The sequence below is a fragment of the Osmerus mordax genome, chromosome 25 (genome assembly GCF_038355195.1).
Source record: "Osmerus mordax isolate fOsmMor3 chromosome 25, fOsmMor3.pri, whole genome shotgun sequence".
In the NCBI taxonomy this organism is placed as follows: domain Eukaryota; kingdom Metazoa; phylum Chordata; class Actinopteri; order Osmeriformes; family Osmeridae; genus Osmerus; species Osmerus mordax.
Window position 1 is genome coordinate 2,383,131 of NC_090074.1, and position 20,419 is coordinate 2,403,549.

Consider the following 20,419-nt stretch of genomic DNA (forward strand, 5'->3'; position numbering starts at 1 on the left):
CACTTTGAGGGAGAAGGATGTTTTCAACTACAGCCACCCATAGGTGAGATGGGTTACACAGAAGTGACACTAGCAGGCTAGTCCGACAAGGCCATATTGCATTCTCTCCAGCAAAAAACAAGAGAGGAACCGAAATGAAGGAGTTTTCAAACAAGACTTGTTTGGAGAAAAAAAACTAAACAAAATGGTCCCAGATTTTAAGTGGGGGACAAAAGGAAATGAGCCGAGGAGATAGTGTACGCAGAAGAGCATCTTCAAGACATCTTCTGACACTTGACACTGCAACTATGACGTAAATACTGACCTACCATCATACCAGTCATCTATCTCACTTTGACATTTGCTGTATGTGTCGGCCATTTTGGAGCAGTAAGAGAGAATGGATACAGGATGAGTCAGCAAGTGAATCATGATTTCCATAGCTACTCGTCATCGTGTGTTTCTTGGAGACAGCAACCCGCTACCACTGATTAATCTCTGTACTAAAATATATAAATACTGTGCTGAGAGGGTTGCTAGTCCTCTACAAACACCCTTCCCCAGTTTCTGCTCCCATAAATACTATGTTTTCTCATTCTTAAATCGCAGTATCCTCCGACAGGAAAAGCGGAACATGTAAACACGTCTTAAAACCATTTAACAGACACCACAAACCTGCAGCTGTGGAGCTGACATATATGACTACATTTCCCATCATACACCACTACACCCATCTGAAATACAGGGTTCGGGAACTTCCTGTTTGTCCATGAGCATCTGCCAGACCAAAGTGCTGTACAAGTCGCTGATGACTTTTTATAACATCAAATGTTATTGACTGGTCCTCATTTTGAACTATGTAAAAGAGTGTGTAGTATTGAAGTTCAGGATTAGCCAACCCCCAGGAGCAGGCAGCCAATCTCCTAGGGTAATCCATGATCATTGGATGTGATGGTGATTGACAGGCCTTTCCAGTGGTTTGATTGGTTAGTCCCCTTGTGCCCTCCCTCCCTCCCGCTGTAAGGTCTATGTGGAATCATAAGCCACCATGCAGAAATGCAGAAAGACTCTTCACTCCTCCTCCTCCTCTTCTTCCTCCTCCTCCTCCTCTTCCTCCTCCTCCTCTTCCTCTTCCTCTTCCTCTTCCTCTTCCTCCTCCTCCTCCTCCTCCTCATTTATCTTAAGACCTTCCAGCTCTCCATCCTCTCTTTTCTCCCCCTCTTTGCCCTCCTCCTCTTCCTCCTCCACATCCCTCTCTTCTTCATAGGAGGAGATGGGCGAGTAGTGGGGCAGATCGAACACATGGGGGCTTCCGGGGCTGTCTGAGTCGGGGTGCGGGGTGGGGGAAGCGGTGGCCTCCGGAACAGAGACAGGGATGGCGATGGAGAACGGGGAGGAGTCCTCAGAGCCGAACCCAGGATGAAGGCCCGATCCTGGGCCCGGCCCGTCCTGTGGCTCCCCTTGTCCCCTGGAAGCGGCCGGAGGACCAGGAGAGCCAGGGGATGCGGGGAGGATGTTCCCCAGGCAGGGAGGCAGGGCGGCTGGGTCCGGGCCCGGGGCGTACTCCCTAATCTCTCCCGGCTCCAGGGGGTCGGGGCCGCAGGGATCGTGCTCGCTGCAGGAGAGGCGTCCGTCCAGCTTGGAGATGAACAGCATGCCGTCGCGGTGGAGGCAGCAGTAGGAACTGGGGCACATCTCGCAGAAGGAGGCCGCTTCCTTGCCACACACGTCACACTGGTGCCACGGGCACTCCCAGCGACCTGCGGTGCCAACACACACACAGGTAACCACACACACACACAGGTAAACACACACACACACATGCGTGAATAAGCCAGACAAACAAGCAAATACATCCTTTGTGTGTTCCTGTGTGTGTGTGTGTGTCTATCAGCCCCATCCCACCCCAGTCCAGCGAGCCTCTTCACCTGCAGGTCTCTTGGTGAGGTTGAGACAGTCGGCGTGGTAGACCTTGGGACATCCAGGCCTCTTGCAGGACACCATCTGGCCCCCGTCCCCACAGCTGAAACACTCGTCCTCCCTCTCCTTGGTCACCTCCACCTTCTTGCGCTTCGCCTGGACCTTCTTTTTCATCCTACGCCCCTTGTCCTCCCCTGGAGGGTTGTTCTGGGGGGGCGGAGGAGGGGGGCGGAGGAGGGGGGCGGAGGAGGGGGGCGGAGGAGGGGGGCGGAGGAGGGGGGCGGAGGAGGGGGGCGGAGGAGGGGGGCGGAGGAGGGGGGCGGAGGAGGGGGGCGGAGGAGGGGGGCGGAGGAGGGGGGCGGAGGAGGGGAGCGGAGGAGGGGGGCGGAGGAGGGGAGCGGAGGAGGGGGGCGGAGGAGGGGGGCGGAGGAGGGGAGCAAGGTCAACACAGGCAATACAGTTTCTTTCTGTCCTGGAAGTGTATGTATGTTAATACTGTCTGGTCAGACATTGAACGGCCTGCCAAATCAGCTATTTGTGACATGAATTTGTCATTAAAATTGAATGATTCAAATGCTAACGCTGACCACTCAAATGTTAGCATTTAGCATCACAACCTCTCACCCCTGACCTCTCACCCCTGACCTCTCACCCCTGACCTCTCACCCCTGACCTCTCACCCCTGACCTCTCACCCCTGACCTCTCACCTTAGGCCGGACCCCCAGGAAGCCGCTGCAGTTTGGAGCCCCACATTTACAGACAGTCTTCCCATTGCCCAGGCACTCCAGGTTGTAGTTGAAGGTGATCTCCGTCCCTGGAGAACCGAAGGAGCACCGCAATAGAGTAGAGCTGAGTGGTTAGAGCATCTGAATGCAGGTCAAGAGGTTAGAAGGGTTCAAATTCCCCGTTTGTATCTGGCTTCAGAGAAGTGAGGACGTTAAACGTAGGGGAGGCCGGTGCTAGTTGTCGTGGTTACGCTTCAGAGCTTCCCGTATCTGCTTCTGGAGGATTTCTCTCCAACGCTAATCTAGTGCACCTGATTCTGATAAACAAGCGCTTTAGTTTGTCAGTTATCTGGGTCAGGATTTGACGTCCAGCTGCCAGTTCATCAACTTGTTCATGAATAAACTATCAGATTGAATTAAACATATTTATTCAGATGTAAAAAAAAACAAACACGTAATGATGTGTTTTGTGTTTGCTGACATTTTGCGAGGCTCTGAGGTCACCTGCATGAATATCCACCAGGGACAACAGCCCCATCCTGGTGTCTGTGTGTGTGGGGAGGGGGGGTGTTAGGGTTAGTATGGAGGGTTAGGGTTAGTATGGAGGGTTAGGGTTAGTATGGAGGGTTAGGGTGGAGGGTTAGGGTTAGTATGGAGGGTTAGGGTTAGGGTGGAGGGTTAGTATGGAGGGTTAGGGTTAGGGTGGAGGGTTAGTATGGAGGGTTAGGGTTAGGGTGGAGGGTTAGTATGGAGGGTTAGGGTTAGGGTGGAGGGTTAGTATGGAGGGTTAGGGTTAGGGAGGTCACCTGCAGGAATGTCCACCAGGGAGAACAGCCCCACCCTGGTGTCGCCGCTGACTGTCCACTTCTGAGTCTCACAGTTGGGCTGGCAGCTGTGGTTCATGAAGCGAGACTGGTTCCCTTTGGGGCCTGCGTCAATGATACGGTCCTGAAACACACACACACACACATGGACACACACACACACACACACACACATGGACACACACACACATGGACACACACACACACACACACATGGACACACACACACACACACACACAGCAGTCACTACCAGGAGTCAGGTGGCTGAGTGGTGAGGGAGTCGGACTAGTAATCCGAAGGTTGCCAGTTCGATTCCCGGTCATGCCAACTGACGTTGTGTCCTTGGGCAAGGCACTTCACCCTACTTGCCTCGGGGGAATGTCCCTGTACTTACTGTAAGTCGCTCTGGATAAGAGCGTCTGCTAAATGACTAAATCTAAATCTACCAACAATAACATATGAACACAAACACTGATTGTGAATCCACAGGTTCCATCCAGGGTTTTGATAACGATGGCCGACACTTTGTAAAGACGGGTCAGGCCTCACCTTATCCAGCGTCAACATGTAGAAGTTGCAGATGTCGTTGTCCTGGGCGTGTTTGATCCTGGCTCGACACTCCTCCTCGTCGATCACCTCGCCCACGTACTCGTTCACAAACTCCCCCTGACGAGAGGATCAAGGCAGCGTCTTACCAGCCAGCACCGTTAAAGGAATGACTGACAGAAAACACATTCTTAGCTCCCAGAGACAACCTCTTTAATCGAAACAAGATGAGGTTGAGTTGAGTTTATTTATTCATTCATAAAAACGAATGAATAAATAAACATACTTGTTTACACAACCTCAACTTGGACCCGTTTTAGGGCGTCTTTGGTCTCTTCCGTCCTCCACCCTCCTTCCTCCACCCTCCTTGCTCACCCTTCCTCCACCCTCCTTCCTCCACCCTCCTTCCTCACCCTCCTTCCTCACCCTTCCTCCACCCTCCTTACTCACCCTTCCTCACCCCCCTTCCTCACCCTTCCTCCACCCTCCTTCCTCACCCTTCTTCCACCCTCCTTCCTCACCCTCCTTCCTCACCCTTCCTCCACCCTCCTTACTCACCCTTCCTCACCCTTCCTCCACCCTCCTTCCTCACCCTTCCTCCACCCTCCTTCCTCACCCTCCTTCCTCACCCTTCCTCCACCCCCCTTCCTCACCCTTCCTCCACCCTCCTTCCTCACCCTTCCTCCACCCTCCTTCCTCACCCTTCCTCCACCCTCCTTCCTCACCCTTCCTCCACCCTCCTTCCTCACCCTTCCTCCACCCTCCTTCCTCACCCTTCCTCCACCCTCCTTCCTCACCCTTCCTCCACCCTCCTTCCTCACCCTTCCTCCACCCTCCTTCCTCCACCTTCCTTCCCCGGTACCTTCTTGATGTCGTGGGCGCAGCGAAGCCCCCACCCTCTGGCCAGCGTGCGGAAGATCTCCACCTGGCTGCACTGGCGCTTGGTGAAGGCCTGGTTGAGGCAGCGCTCGCCGGCCGGGCACACCTGGGGGTGGCACTCGTAGAGCAGCATGCGGTTGATGCACTCCGAGTCCACCCCGCACGGGTTCTCGTCCGACGCCTTGCAGTTGCACCGCGGGATCTCCGATAGGTCGGCCGTGATTATCTGCACCTTCCCGATTGGCCGGTTCACCTGAAGAGGTTTGCATGGAGGGTTAGGGAGGGTGTAGTACCTTGATGTGTCTGTAGGGGGGGTTAGGTGTGGTATGGAGGGTTAGGGAGGGTGTAGTACCTTGATGTGTCTGTAGGGGGGGTTAGGTGTGGTATGGAGGGTTAGGGTTAAGGAGGGTGCCATACCTTGATGTGTCTGTAGGGGGGGTTAGGTGTGGTATGGAGGGTTAGGGTTAAGGAGGGTGCCATACCTTGATGTGTCTGTAGGGTGGGGGCTTCTTGTCGTTCCTGCGGTCCTCCTGCATCTGCCTCAACTCCTTCTCCGCCTGCAGTTCCCTGAACCTGACAGCAGCCTCCTCCAGAGCTGCACACAACAGACAGACACCAGCCAGACAACAAGCAGGCAGGCAGACACCAGCCAGACAACAAGCAGGCAGGCAGACACCAGCCAGACAACAAGCAGGCAGACAGACACCAGCCAGACAACAAGCAGGCAGGCAGACACCAGCCAGACAACAAGCAGGCAGACAGACACCAGCCAGACAACAAGCAGGCAGGCAGACACCAGCCAGACAACAAGCAGGCAGACAGACACCAGCCAGACAACAAGCAGGCAGGCAGACACCAGCCAGACAACAAGCAGGCAGGCAGACACCAGCCAGACAACAAGCAGGCAGACAGACACCAGCCAGACAACAAGCAGGCAGACAGACACCAGCCAGACAACAAGCAGGCAGACAGACACCAGCCAGACAACAAGCAGGCAGACAGACACCAGCCAGACAACAAGCAGGCAGGCAGACACCAGCCAGACAACAAGCAGGCAGGCAGACACCAGCCAGACAACAAGCAGGCAGGCAGACACCAGCCAGACAACAAGCAGGCAGGCAGACACCAGCCAGACAACAAGCAGGCAGACAGACACCAGCCAGACAACAAGCAGGCAGGCAGACACCAGCCAGACAACAAGCAGGCAGGCAGACACCAGCCAGACAACAAGCAGGTAACCACAGTCAAGCACCAGTCAGTATAGAATCAGTCAGCGAGAAAATTTAAACAAACCATCTCTAAACTTCCTCTGCTGCTTCTATGTTTGTCCACCTCATCTTCAACAGTCTATTGAAGCTGGCACACACACACACACACCTTTCTTATAGATGGCGTCGACTCCTTTGCCCATCTTCTCTCGGCTGTTGGCATCCACGTCCATGTAGGGGAACACCCTGGCCTGGTAGGTCCACAGGTAGTCGTTGGAACCAAAGAAGTGGACCGGGAACTCCCCGACGTCGTGCCTCATCCGGAGGATGTTCTCTGGGATCGTCCTGGGGTGACTGACCTCCGCAGGCCACCACCTGAGGAGAGAGGGGGATGGGGGAGGAGAAGAGGAGAGAGGGGGATGGGGGAGGAGAAGAGGAGAGAGGGGGATGGGGGAGGAGAAGAGGAGAGAGGGGGATGGGGGAGGAGAGGAGAGAAAGGGATGGGGAGGAGAGGAGGAGAGAGGGGGATGGGGAGAAGAGGAGAGAGGAGGAGAGAGGGAGGGTGGGGAGGAGGAGAGGAGAGAGGAGGAGAGAGAGGGAGGGTGGGTAGGAGGAGAGGAGAGAAGGAGAGAGAGGGAGGGTGGGGAGGAGGAGAGAGGGATGGGGAGGAGAGGAGGAGGAGAGAGGTATACAGTGAGGAGAGAGGATGAGGGAAGAGAGGAAGAGGAGGGAGACAGAATACATATGAAGGATATATACATATATGAGAGAGAGAGGTTTAGAAAAATAACATTCCATGCAGTGCTGAACCAGAGAGATCTATCGTTACACTGTAGTACGTTACAATTTGTTGTGATGGGACATCCATGGAACAGCAGGCATATCAAGCACCAAGGACACAGTACCGACCTGTACCGGCCCACTTTGACCCAGAGGATGTCCTTGTAGTGGGGCTTTTTCCCGGCCCGACAGTCGTTGCAGAACCAGTTGCCCTGCGGCATGTCGATGTTGAGACACTCCCGGTGGAACGCGGCAGGACAGGACTCACAGCACAACAGGCTGCCCCCTGCAGCATGGGGGTGGAACAGCAGTTAGAAAGCGAGAATTTTGATAAACGAAGAAATTAGTGGACCAGTTCAGTGTGCGATGTTAAGAATGTACTGTACGTGTTCATGTATTTCTTTAGCAGAGACTTTCATACAAAGCGAAACAGAATCCAGGAGACACTCTCCCCACATACCTTCAGTGCAGACGAAACACCAACTGACGTTGACATGCTCGTGGTTCTTGACACCCCTGCGCGGGGTGAAGTGGTTGGGGCACAGGATGCTGTGATTGGCTAACACGATGCTGCCCGCCGCCAGACAGTGGTCGCTAGCGTGGTAGGCCACGGGACAACGCACACAGCGCATCAGACGGCCTGCGACACACACACACACACGTTTATTCTCACAACAAGGTGTTCTAAACACAAACACCGGTAATGTTATCACGATTTTCAGCGTTTTAGCTCTAGGAAAATCAATTGGGCCAGGCAGAGCAAGGCTGTGCTAGGCTAGGCTGGGCTAGGCTACACTCTGGGCTAGGCTAGGCTGGGCTAGGCTAGGCTGGGCTAGGCTACACTCTGGGCTAGGCTGAGCTATGCTACGCTAGGCTAGGCTGGGCTAGGCTACACTCTGGGCTAGGCTGAGCTACGCTACGCTACGCTAGGCTAGGCTGGGGTACACTGGGCTGGACTAGACTACAGTGCATCAGTAAGGCCGGGGCCCACCTTTGGAGGCGGAGGGGTTGGCGGGGTTTGAGATGAAGCAGTCTAGGCAGGCGTGTAGCGAGCAACGGAAGCCCCGGTTGAGACCCAGCGGCGCCGTGGGCCCCCGGTTAGCGATGCACTCCCCGTGGTAGAACTTCCCGCAGGCGGGGATCATGCAGCGCCTCACGTCCTTCCCCGTTTTCCTGCACACGAAGCAGCTGTGGACGCCTGCGAACGAAACAAACGCACCCTCTTGAAAGCCGGCGTCCGGAATCAATACTAACTTCTCTCACGAATCGTTGCTAATCCTAGAGACCTGTGAAACAGACATGTTCGATCCCAACAAATGTTCCCACAATTTTTATTTTTTATTTTCCAGCCACTGCTACGTTTTCTCAGCTGTTCATTTTACTTCTGGGCCACATGACACATCACTTCCTGCTTCCTGTGAGCCACATGCTAACGACGGTAACCAGAGCGCGTGTCGCCAGAGTTCTCTGACTCGGCTGGACTCACCAGACTTGCACTCGGGGCAGATGAACTTGCCCCTTGGGGCCTCGGCCAGGCTGATGCACTGCAGGTGGAAGGCTCCGCAGCACTGGCCCTCGCACAGCAGCAACTCTCCGGTCTTCTCGCAAACCTTTCACATGATTCACACAACATAAGTTATGTTAGTTAAGTTATCACAAGTTATGTAGGAATCAGGTATTTATTTAGCTTTTTTCCCCCCCTACATTCATCCCCGACTTACAGAGAGATACTGTTAATCTCTTTGAATAAACGTAACCCACCTGGCATATGTTCTCCTTCAGGGAGGCCACACCCCCCTTGTCTCCTAGGATCTTCTTATTGGCTGAGTGTGTTTCTTCGCACAGCGAAGACTCGTCTTTTGTGGAAGAGAAGCTGTTGTCCAGACTGGAGGTACATGCCTGAACACAGCAGAACACGACCAGAGCGGTTAAGAAGATGCAGGAGTGGAGAGAGTTCACAGTAGGATAAAGAATCAGAATGAGCTTTAATCGCCATGTACGTTCACACAAACAAGGAATATACTGTGGCAGGGTCTCCAACCCTGTTCCTGGAGAAGCCCCTGCTGCTATGTACGCTACAAACAACAGTTACTCCTGCAGAAGGGTATACACGCTGGAAAAGCCAGCAGGCAACTTTGACAGTGACTTCATGAGTTATTATCACGTAATTTCTGTGACAATACAGTGTAATTATTGTTTGTTACTCAGGTGACAGGTGTGTGGATGACAGGTGTGTGGATGACAGGTGTGCGGATGACAGGTGTGCGGATGAGGGCAGTTGGCTTACCTCGGTGTCCTCGGTATCCTTCTCCTCCTCCTGCACCTTACTCTCCTCAGAGGGGGGAGGGGTTGGGACTGGGACTGATTCCCTCTCCTCGCTGACAGGGCTGGGGGGGCAGGCCACCGGGCTGGGAGGGGCAGGGGTGGGGATGCTGGGGGGGGGAGCTGCAAGGGTAGGGGGCGGGGAGGTGGAAGGGGTGAGCGTAGGCGCCGAGAGGGACAACGTTGTTAACTTGTTCTTGGTCGATCTGGAAGTTTGCTGTCCAGAACCGGAACCTTGGAGAACCAACAGATTGAATAGGGTTATACACTCAGGTATATAGATAAAAATATATAACTAACTCTAGAAAAAAGTAGAATTACCTGAATGGACAGGGTGAGCCTGACCTGGCGAGCTGGTCTTCACAGACTTCACCTGTAGATACAGAGGACAACACTATGTGAACAGAATGTTCTGGAACAGGCGTTATCAACCCTGGTTCATGTGGCCACTGGTACCTTCTTCTTTGGGTTGGCAGCTTCAGCCTCCAGACAGTATTCCAGAATCTTCTGAGTGGGTTTCCTCTGCCTCTTCCTCTCCAACACTGGAACACTTCCTGTCATCGGGAGAATGACTTATCACTATGGAGAACATTACCATGGATGTTTGAAAACAGAATTACGATTGGACATTTTGATTGTTTTAAATGTCAGCTGCATCGTATAGAGAGTAGTTTTTCGAAGTTGTTCTATGGTTTCTAACCGGCATCTTTCGGGATGGCCCCCGATGACTGCGATGGCTCTGCTTCAGGGGGCGGGGTTAGTGTGTCTATGGAAAGCACAGGTGCATCCTGGGGGATGGAGTTCTCCACAGGAGGAGGAAGGCCAATAGGGGTCTCGGAGGGCTCCTCGGGAGGCGGAGTCTGTATTTCAGGAAGTGCGTTCAAAGGCGCGTGATCAAGTGTGTCCTTCATTGAAGGACATGGATCCGGTTTGCTGCTGATGGACAGCGTGGCCTACAAGAAGGTACACGACATGCTTCAGTGATGAATATACAAACCAACGCACGCTGAAGAGCTGACATCGCTGCGTTTACTACCTTAGCAGGTTGTGGCGGAGGCTTTTTGGGTTTCTTCCTGGTGGAGAATATCTGGTCGTACTCCTCTGTCCATTCTATGAGCCGCTTGCTTGGTTTTCTGATGCGTTTATGTGCTGTGGAAGAGAACAAGACACAAGCGACGCAAGCGTCGCGTAAAGATGTGAGCACTCATGTTTCTTTCGTCATTTGCGGATTGTGAAAGTCGATTCTCTTCAGGAGGGGAGAAGGAAGGGTTACTCACGAAAGAAATTATCTTACCTGTTAGAGGCTCTTGACTCCCAGCCGACTGGGCCGTGTTAGTGTTGGCGTTAGTGTGTTCAGCTTCAGGGACAACCTGGGACTCCAGCCCGGTCTTAGGCTGAGAGGACGCCACCGCGGCTGAACCTCTCTGCTCCAAAGGCACCGAGGTCTCCAAACTCTCCATCTCGCTCTTTTCCTCCATCACTCCATCTCTGCCTCGATTGTGGCTCGTTTTCAACCAGGCTTGGTCAGGTGCCCCGGAAGAGGCCCTCCCTCCCGGGTATCCCGGCCCAGACCCACCAGAACGACCAGGCTCTTTCCTACTACATCCCTTTCTGTTCCCGGATGAGCTTCTTTTCTTGGAGGGTCTTTTGGAGACCTGGTTCGTCCTGCCTCCCGACTCGGCTTTGGCCTTGGCTTTTGGACCCCCGCATCCGGGGAGACGCCGACCGGGCCCAGCGCCGGCGCTCTCCCCTGGGGGAAGAGGCATCAAGGAGGGCTCCTCCTTCACGTGGGCGCTGGGGGGTCCGATCTCCAGCTCCAGAGGGGTCCCGTCTCGCTCCCTGCTGTCGTGCATGTCCTTCAGCAGCATCAGGAAGGTGCTGAACTTGTAGCCGGCGTCCGTTTGGAAAGCAACGGGGGCGCCGTCGGCCTCCGCCGCCAGGGAGTGGAAGGAGACCTCTTTGACGTCTTTGAAGGCGTCCATGGGGGAGAAGCACCGCGAGGGGGAGGAGGAGGAGGAGACGTCCGACACGAAGGTCTCCTTCTTGGGCTTGGCGGAGGAGGAGGTCAGGGGTATGAAGTCGAACGGCGTCTGGGAGATCAGGAAGGCATCGTCTTCGGTCTTCACATCGGCCTCCTCGAAGTCTTTCGTGCCGCTCGATGTGAAGGAGGAGGGGCTACGATCGCGAGCGTCGGGCGAGGAAGCCGGGCGGTCGCCTTGGTTGTTTTTCGGATGTCCGGCTTTGGTAGAACGTTTCGTTTTGGTCTCTGGTTTCCTACAGGAAGCACGTGAGAAGGAGGTGTCTTTCTCTGTATGGCTGGTGTCGGACATAAGCCCGCCTGCTTTGCTGCCATTGGACAGAGTCTTTCTCTTCTTCTCCGCTTCCTCTTGCGCCTTCAGAGCCCGGGTCATCAGCCCGCTGCTGGCGGGAAGGTGGGCGGGGTGCTTGTCCACAACCTTCTTCGATTGGTCAGATGGCCCGCTCGTCACTGCGGGGGCCGAGACGAACACTGGGATCTTCCTGTTGACGGAGGCTGGAGGTTTCTTCCTGGAGGAGGCTTTGCTGAAGAGTGTGCGGTCCGGCACGGGGCTGGTGGTTTTGGGTCGTCTCTCTTTGCCTGCCTTGCTGAACCACAGGCCAGTCTGGATCTCAGGTGGTTTCTTCACCTCCTTCGCCAGTGGGGCCGGGGGTGGAGCCGGAGCGGGTTTGGACTGACGCTCGAGAGCTTTAGGACACAGAATCTTAGGGACGGAGTCCAGGTCCGAATACGGACACTCTCCCTGATCCCTTTGCGATTGGTCGGGATTGACAAACGTCTTTTTGTGGTTGATCGTCTCGGTTTTAGCTATCTGCGATTTCGACGTTTTGCTCGGCCTCTTCTTGCATTTGGGCTTCTTGAAAGTGCTTGGTCTCGCTGGGGCAGCTTTCCTGGGTGGAGACACAGCTCCGTTGGTAAAGTGACTAGTTGCAGGGGGAGTAGAGGAAGGTGGGGTGAACGGAGGAGGCGGGGGAAGAGCCTTGTCATCTTTCTCTGGAGTGGAGCCGTCATGGAGGGTCTCCTCTATGGCGGGGGATGTGGAGGCATCCATTTTGGGTCTGTAGGGTTCAACGGCTTCTGCCTCCGCCACACTCAGCTTCCACGACTCTTTGAAGCGCTTAGGTATCTAGAAGAGACACAGACACGAAAACATATTCACGGCGACTATCATGACACCTCCTTCTTCAAACTCAAAACGCATTCTTGAACCCCTTTCAATCCCATCCCCAAAACAACAAGCGTTTCAAGATTCCACTCAGGACAGGTCACACTAACGCGTCGACATAATTACAGAGTATTTGTAGTTCTCTTCTCGTTGCTTCCCTCTCCTGCGGAGCAGCGGAAGCTGTTCGAACTGGAAGCCTCCATGGAATGGGTGAGTGGCCCTACCCTCCACCCAGGCCCACTCCTCTGGCTCCCCGAAGGTCTTGATGTAGTAGAGCCTGCACGGTCGGTCGCTGGGCTCTGAAACAACGACAACCAGTGTAAGATGGTGAAGGGGTCTCTAGCGGTTCACAGGAGAAACAGTGAAGCCTCTGAGAAACTCAGTCAAAACATTGAAAACCCTAAGCTCCTGCAGATGAATAGACATTGATCGATTTCCAAGAAGCACATTCTAGCGTTCTAAATTCTGGCATTCCGAACTCTTTGTGAAGGACGGTTCCAAAGGCCGTTCTAAAAAGGGGATCGTCGTGCTAACCATAGATATATATAAAGGCTAGATGTCTCGTCCGCGTTGCCGGACAACGGAGTCGAACGTCCGCACGTGGCGGCCTTTATATATCTATGGTGCTAACCTTACATTTACATTTAGTCATTTAGCAGACGCTCTTATCCAGAGCGACTTACAGTAAGTACAGGGACATTCCCCCGAGGCAAGTAGGGTGAAGTGCCTTGCCCAAGGACACAACGTCAGTTGGCATGACCGGGAATCGAACTGGCAACCTTCAGATTACTAGCCCGACTCCCTCACCGCTCAGCCAACTGACTCCACTCTAACCTTTCATCCTGTGGTAGGTGTTCTGATGTGGGTCCACAGTGATTTCACAAGGCCACCAGGGCCTGCGGTTGAACTTGGCCCAGATCACTTCTCCCTCCATGAACTTTACCGGAGGCAGGGGCTTCTTCTTGAGGCTGCTTGACTGTGGACCCCAGCAAAACATACGTTACGCCCACATTAGGCCTTATGTACGCAGGTCATTATGACATGCAGACACTCTTTATATAAATGGCGTGCCAACTATGTGATCTGTAAATAGCCCTGACTACAGCCAAAGAGCATTGAGTAGCATTGAAAAATAGCAAAGCAGAGTAGAGTGACGTAGAGTAGAGTTGCACTCGCTGTCTAGTGGTATATAAAATCAATCGACAGAAATCAAGACATAAAACGTAAATGCTTTTCAAGTAGACAGTAAACGACAGCAGAAAGACTGCTGCAACAAGACGACAAATATGTATCATGCAAAGTTTAATTTACGAGTAGCACTGTTGTGTATGGTAGGACCTGTAATTGACCTGATCGGCGGGGGTTTGGTGAAGCCCTTGTAGTCAGAACTTAAGACAAATAAAGTTTGATTTGATCTGAATATACTGTTACAGTAGCGAGTAAACACTTGCCAGAGCTGGCCCAGAGGGGCTGGTCCTGAGAGAGAATGACTCACAGTCACTCCCCCAATCCGGGTCAGATTCCTCGGCCCCGCGACCCTTCAGCACCGCACGGCCAACAGGGGAACGGCTGTCCGAACGCTCACACACCTCCGGGTCGGGATCAGACTTCAAGTTTAAAAAACCCAGGCCTGCTTCCTGCGACCTCCCGACCCTGCCCGGTCTGGTCGCCAGGGACGACGCGGGCCCCCGACACTCTCCGTAATCCTCGTCGTCGGCGTCGTCGTCGGCAACGCCCTCGTCGCTGTCCTCGTCCTCTCCGAACAGCGAGGACTCGAAGTGCAGGAAGCCGTTGGCGAATGGGCTGTTGCTGTCCAATGAGAAGGCGGGACTCGGCGGGTCAGAGAAGCAGCTGTTCGTCATCTTATCTGACTCGGCGTCGGGCCTGTTGCTGGCTGTCCTATCCTGTCTGAAGTCTGGGATGGAGGCCGTGTGGGGGTTCGACACCTGGGAGTTACCAGAATCGGGTTTCCTTGCTACGCCCCGGGTGTAGGAGTCATTCCTGGTGCTCTGGGTCTGGGCCCGGGTCTGGGCTCGGGTCTGGGTCTGGCTGTGGGGCTGGGTCTGGGTTTGCCTGTGGGGCTGGGCCTGGGTCTGGCTGTGGGTCTGGGCCTGGGGCTGGCTGTGGGTCTGGGCCTGGCTGTGGGTCTGGGCCTGGGTGTGAGGCTGGACCTGGGTCTGGCTGTGGGGCTGGTTCTGGGCCTGGCTGTGGGTCTGGGCCTGGGTGTGAGGCTGGGCCTGGGTCTGGCTGTGGGGCTGGTTCTGGGCCTGGCTGTGGGTCTGGGTGTGAGGCTGGGCCTGGGTGTGAGGCTGGGCCTGGGCCTGGGTCTGATAAGCCCTGTCCCTCCCAGCCAGGACCAGGTCAGGATGGCTGACCATGGTAGTCAGATGCTGGAGTCTCCTGAGAGGACTGTAGGTGGACGCAAGGTCCTTGTGAGGAAGCCCATAGGCTGAGGGGGATTTGAGGGAAGGGGCAGTGGACATAACTAGTCCTGGCTCAGGGTCATGGTGCTGAGAGGAAGGGGAGCTGGGGAGGTGAAGGTCAGAGGTCAGAGGTGAGCTGGGGTGACGGCTCCGACGGGCAGATCTGATTGGCCGATTCATAGGGCCCACTCATGCTGCCATGGTGACATCCTGGAAATAAAAATAAGAAAGTGGAATGAATAAAAGTACAAATATTACATAATCTGTGGCAAAATGTTATAATAAATATCCATATACACGTTTATTTTTAAATATAATAGTGTAATAAAGCTTGTGTAACATTTTAATTAAATTGTTGAACAATATATCAAATAAAACAATGTAATAATGATAACATATTTTTCAAAAGTTAACAAAAATCTACTAAAATGTGATTAGGATATGTGTGTGACGTGTTTGTTTATCTCTTGTATGCTCGGAGTTTCCTACATTTAGCATCGAGAATTAGAATATTGGCGCACACCTTGCTTTAGGACAACTGAAAAAACAGGTAGGCTACTGCCATCATTCCACGGCTCGCGGCACCGCCAAGAGCGTGGAATAGTGTCAACCTGGGGCGCGTTTGGTCAGCCGGTCACGTTAAAATTAGATCTCCGTTGCTATAATGACACGCTGCCAGCGACAGCAAAGGGTTAAGTTGGTACCAGAACGCAGCTTTAGAAACCCGAATATCTTGGATTAAAAAAGAGCAGTTCATGACAGCGTCCGTGCATGATCTCTGCGTGTACCAGGGCTCACACGAGGCGGCACGGCGCAGCAAACATGCAGAATCGACACACAACTTCACATACCAAACATAGACACTGGCTTCAACACACGGGCGTCCACGGTGTATACACAAAATCACGGAAGGGTTTATACACATCATAAAACGTATGACACGGATCAGCCGCGAGATTCTTACCATTCCAATGTCAGCCACCGCAAAAAGCACTGACAAACCTCTCATTTCTGATTGTAAATGTGCTATTTTCCAAATTTGTGAAAGCGGATGAGCATTCCAATCAGCGGCAATACTACTAGGCCTGGATCCTCTGAACATACACTCTCTCTACTTGCGCTACTGCTTCACCGGCGGCCCCTTCTGATAAATAATAATAACACAGATATGTATACCCCTAACTGAAAGCTCAACCCCTTTACAACGGCTTACCATACACTATTCGAACTTTTTCATTCCTTGTTATCTCATCTAAAATGCATTATTCTCAAAAATTGATGACTATTTCCGAGCTGCCGACCTGCCCCTTGCAAGTCCTGACTGCCCATGTCTGTCTGTGCGCGCGACCAATCCGCTCGGGCTCCCTCCCTACCCGCACTTACTATCTACTGCTAGGGGTGCAGAGTTTCACCAAAATAATCAAGTCTGAAAAAAATAATAATGTCCTTGTTTAGATGATTGGAAAAAAGCCACGTCTGGAATAATCCACGTACGATTCTAATGAGCTCTATTGTATTCAATTTATACTGTCATTCAAGTCATTACCAATGACATGACTGTCATATACCCAACTTCTGGAAAATGGCATCCAATACCACACGCGTCAATAGCCCATACGAAATGACTGTAAACTACAAGATCAACCACCCTTGTATAAATCCGTTGAAATATATACCCGGAAAACTGATGGTTTCCTCTCCCACTGACGAGTTGCAAAGCCTATTCTCTCTTCACCCGGTCCCTCAAAATGGAGTCTGCTTTCAAAAAACAGGCCACAAAGTGTTAAAATATCCCCGATATAAAGTTCACATTACAGCGCTACAACCTAAACTATGCTTACGCGCACGTCTCTAGTACTCAAAACATTTTCTAACCTCTTAATACATCTACACAAATGACTCTCTAACGTAGGAAAATCTTTACACAATATTGTGTGTAGTTACTCTCACTGTGTATCATATGACAGGTTACAAAGGAAACGTTTTTGCAACGGGAAGAAACGCAGTGATCGGGTGGTTGGGGTCCAGTGTTTTAAAACGTGTGTCATGATGTATTCCACGTATTGAAAAGGGAAAATACACGTCTGATTTGCGTATTGATATGTTATATGAGTTGTTTGTGCTTAGAACAGACTGAAGGCAGGCGGCGCGTGTGACTGCCGCAAAGCCTTCCAACTACGGTATTGGAGCGTTGCTGGAAGTAACAAACACAGCCGACGTGACGTGGCTGCGGAAAAAGAGACTCTGTTCTGATATTCGATGCAATGTAAAACTCATGTAACAGACGTGACTGTGGGCTTTCAGAGGGTGTTGGTTGGGTGGGCGGATGCGCCCCAGGTAAATAGACACCCCATCTTTCATCAACGCTTCCCACAAACGTAGGATGTAACGTGTACGCCACAATGGAGCGTTTTGATACACCCCGATTTTAAACATGCGATATTTTGTGGAAGTCAAGTTAGAGACGAACGGAGAAAACTGCGCTGCCTACTCAGTCCGCTAGCTGAAGGCAGGCGGGCAGGATGGGATAGAGGGCCTGCAGCTCCCGGTTAAGAAACAGACCGAACAGCGCCCCGGCAGATCACACGCGTTCATGCGTCATCAAGCCATTAAAAGGCGCTTTCATTTTGTTGAAACGACCAGCGACGTCAACAATTTACCATACTCAGTCGCAAGCTTTGACCCTACAATAGACAAACTCATAGTCGTGGACTAGTATTCTCTTACATTGTGTTGCTATATTAGTTTTCATGGCTCCGTGTGGAATGTAGGAACAGAGACACAGGAAGCCAGATGATTACGTCGATAGCAGTCGGGACAGATAGATCATAGATTACGGATTAACCTTCTAAAACAGTCAGTGTATTGATAGTCAACTAGAAATATACTTTACCAGTGACACCTGCAGTTACAGGTGCTTATCTTACATTGGCCCAAGATGTTAACCCTCTCACGCACTCAGCCTTTTCTTCACCCGTGTCAGTCTGAACATTATCTTACCTTACCTGAACAAAAGATACTTTGAAAGTAATGATGACCAGATCACAGTGTAAACTCAAATCATTAAGATACACATTATGTGCACTAATGTATTTTTATCGGGCTGATCCCTAGCCAAATTTTCATTCCAGCCTAGTAAATACTAATTTCTAAGGAAAACATGATTTATGGTCAATTGTGTAGTGGCAGGTGAGTTGGTGATTTGACCTGTTGATTGGCCCATTAGGTCATACCAGTGGGCACCAACACCATGTAAAGAGAACACGAATCCTTATAGTGATCCATTGTAAACTACTATGCTGTACTATTTTTGTAAGTTATTTTGTTTAGGAGCTTTTTTGTCCCTTTATTCAGCCTGACAGAAGACCGTGTCAACAAGGGGTGAATGTTTGCAACTGTTTATGTTTCTGACACCTGCAAATCAACTTTTGACACTGTCACCTTAATTGCTTTGACACACCCATCTTCTCCAACGCCCTCTGCCAACCTATGAATGATTCATCTGCACGAGCACAACCCTCCAGAGTTGCTCTCCACAAAAGCGTCACACTTCCTATCCTTGCAGTCTGACACAATGCTGACACATCAGGCCTCCACAGGAATCAGAAGAATCGGTTAGTTAGTCCCACAAACTCCCTCTTCCTCCCCACTGAGGATTGCCCCGCCGGCTCTGCCCAGAGTGCTGTAGTCTAAACGCCTCCGGAAGAAATCCCATTCCGTTGATCGTGTAATGAAGCCAGGGCAGGCAGTGTGTTGTACTGGGGGATGAAAGATCAGCCCTGAGAGGCACACACCAGGCAGGCTCTGTGCTGCTTCGGTGCTCTGCCAGAGAGAGAGAGGGGGAGGGGGGGGGGGGAGAGAAGGGAGGAGGGGGAGAGAAGGGAGGAGGGGGAGTGGAAAGGAAGGAGGATTCATTCCTGCGGCCTGTGGCAGAGGAAACTGGGACGCCTCTCTCCCCCCTCCTCCCTCCCCCCTTCCCCCCTCCCCCCCCCCTCCTCCCTCCCTCCCTCCCACCTGCGACATCATGTGTGGCTGCAGAGCCCATTGGCTCCGGGAATGTGCAGTGGGAGGGGCCTCAGCCAATGAATAACTTGCTCAGAGATACAGAGAAAACAGGTAAACAGTGTTTGCTAAGCACCTGTTAGATACAGCCCTCGTTCTCAGCATGGCGTTACCCTACACTACATTCACACACTTCTTTAATTACTCTAGAGTCAGATGTGACGGTTTAAAGACACAGATACAATTCAGTCAAATGTAAATATGATATGACTGTGTTTCTTGAGTATATTAGTTCATCAAACATTTCTATTTGTTCAAATAAACGTTTCAATTTAATGTTTTAACCACTGATCATATTCAACTCTTGACAGCTCATAACTCTTTGGTTTAGAATAATGTTATGACAGGATCATTACTATCTTACAGTACTGTTTAGCTCCTTAGTTATTGGTTAGCTCTTTAGTATTATACTTTTTAAATTTTATTTATAAATTCAACTTAAAAATAAATAAATAGTCCATATATGTTTATTGTATGCATCTTCCTGCCACAGTAAATTCTGTGTTTGTGAAAACTTACATGGCAATAAAAACAGATTCCGATTCTGATCAAATCACAAAACAACGACATGTTTATTGATAGAAACAGTCAACACAATGCAGTTCATGTCTTTAGAGATGAAAGCTGACTGACCCGTGGACATTCAGACTAACTAAACGAGACAGGCCTTCTTGAGGCCTGTTACTCAACTGCAGGACTTTGTCTTCAGGGCCTCCTGTTCAGCCAACCCTTACAGGGCTCCACCTAGTGGTCAAATTAATACCTGACCTTTACGTTCCGAGGCCGGTCAAACAGGGGGGTACCTTGAGGTCAGATTATTCTCACAATAATTGGTCGCGTTCGAACAATGGCTGAGCTGAAATGTGATGTGTTTAATCAAGACCAGAGCAGTCAGAGAAAAATGACGAGGCAGCATTCAAAGCTGTCGGCATGTGGGCCACAGTTTCTGCACTTTGTGAAAACATAGTAATACACGCTCATTCATGAACCAAATGGACAATATTAAAATGATCTTATTGTAAAAAGTGTCATCAATCAGCAAGTTGATTGCATGTTGTTTACAGTTCATGCCACCAGGGGACAGTGTAACACTGGAGATAAAACTGGATAAAGCAATTTGTAACATATTACTTGTTTGGGTAAAGATATAGTAGATCATGGCGTTGTAGATATTTCATACGTCATCAGAGGAACTCATGAAAGATACATAGGAGCTCTAGAAATATGTTTTGCTTCTCTGGTAACAGATGTTTCCATGATATACAGTCTATGGCTATCACAGAACCTGCATTCTGTACACAAAGTGCATTCCCCATGCAGAATAGTGGATTGTTATGCAGAAAAACAAAACAAACCAAATTCCTCCGTTTATGATCGAGTCGTCTGTAACAGAGCATTTGTGACAAACCTTCACAACATCGGGGAAGTCAGACTCCTCGTGTGTGCGTCTGCACAGACGTATGTGCTCATGCAGGCATGTGTGTGTGAGCGGGAGAGAGAGAGACAGAGAGAGAGAGAGAGAGAGAGAGAGAGGGAGGGTAAGGAA

The 20,419-nt window shown here is 51.5% G+C and overlaps 1 protein-coding gene across 1 annotated transcript; it reads right to left on the reverse strand.

The window, feature by feature from the left end:
- Nucleotides 1–1,050: 1,050 nt before the first annotated feature.
- Nucleotides 1,051–13,358, reverse strand: nsd1b (nuclear receptor binding SET domain protein 1b). The gene is made up of 21 exons (XM_067228592.1): nucleotides 13,223–13,358; nucleotides 12,515–12,687; nucleotides 10,480–12,349; nucleotides 10,222–10,334; nucleotides 9,886–10,138; nucleotides 9,642–9,739; nucleotides 9,507–9,558; nucleotides 9,151–9,419; nucleotides 8,625–8,762; nucleotides 8,350–8,473; nucleotides 7,855–8,061; nucleotides 7,324–7,503; nucleotides 6,993–7,149; nucleotides 6,253–6,458; nucleotides 5,358–5,470; nucleotides 4,859–5,128; nucleotides 4,000–4,116; nucleotides 3,432–3,573; nucleotides 2,608–2,714; nucleotides 1,908–2,106; nucleotides 1,051–1,739 (listed from the first exon to the last, which is right to left on the reverse strand). Exons 1-21 carry the CDS (start codon nucleotides 13,320–13,322, stop codon nucleotides 1,051–1,053), a joined length of 5,577 nt encoding a protein of 1,858 aa, XP_067084693.1. The 5' UTR covers nucleotides 13,323–13,358.
- Between the last annotated feature and the right edge of the window lie 7,061 nt (nucleotides 13,359–20,419).

What these genes read in the sequence shown, in the direction of transcription:
- nsd1b (XM_067228592.1), bottom strand. Translation starts at nt 13,322, where the DNA reads ATGGAGGGAGAAGTGATCTGGGCCAAGTTCAACCGCAGGCCCTGGTGG. An exon ending in AAGAGAACTACAAATACTCT is followed by an intron (nt 12,350 to 12,514) that starts GTAATTATGTCG and finishes TGTCTCTTCTAG; the next exon opens with ATACCTAAGCGCTTCAAAGA. An exon ending in CTGCCAACCCAAAGAAGAAG is followed by an intron (nt 9,559 to 9,641) that starts GTACCAGTGGCC and finishes CTGTATCTACAG; the next exon opens with GTGAAGTCTGTGAAGACCAG.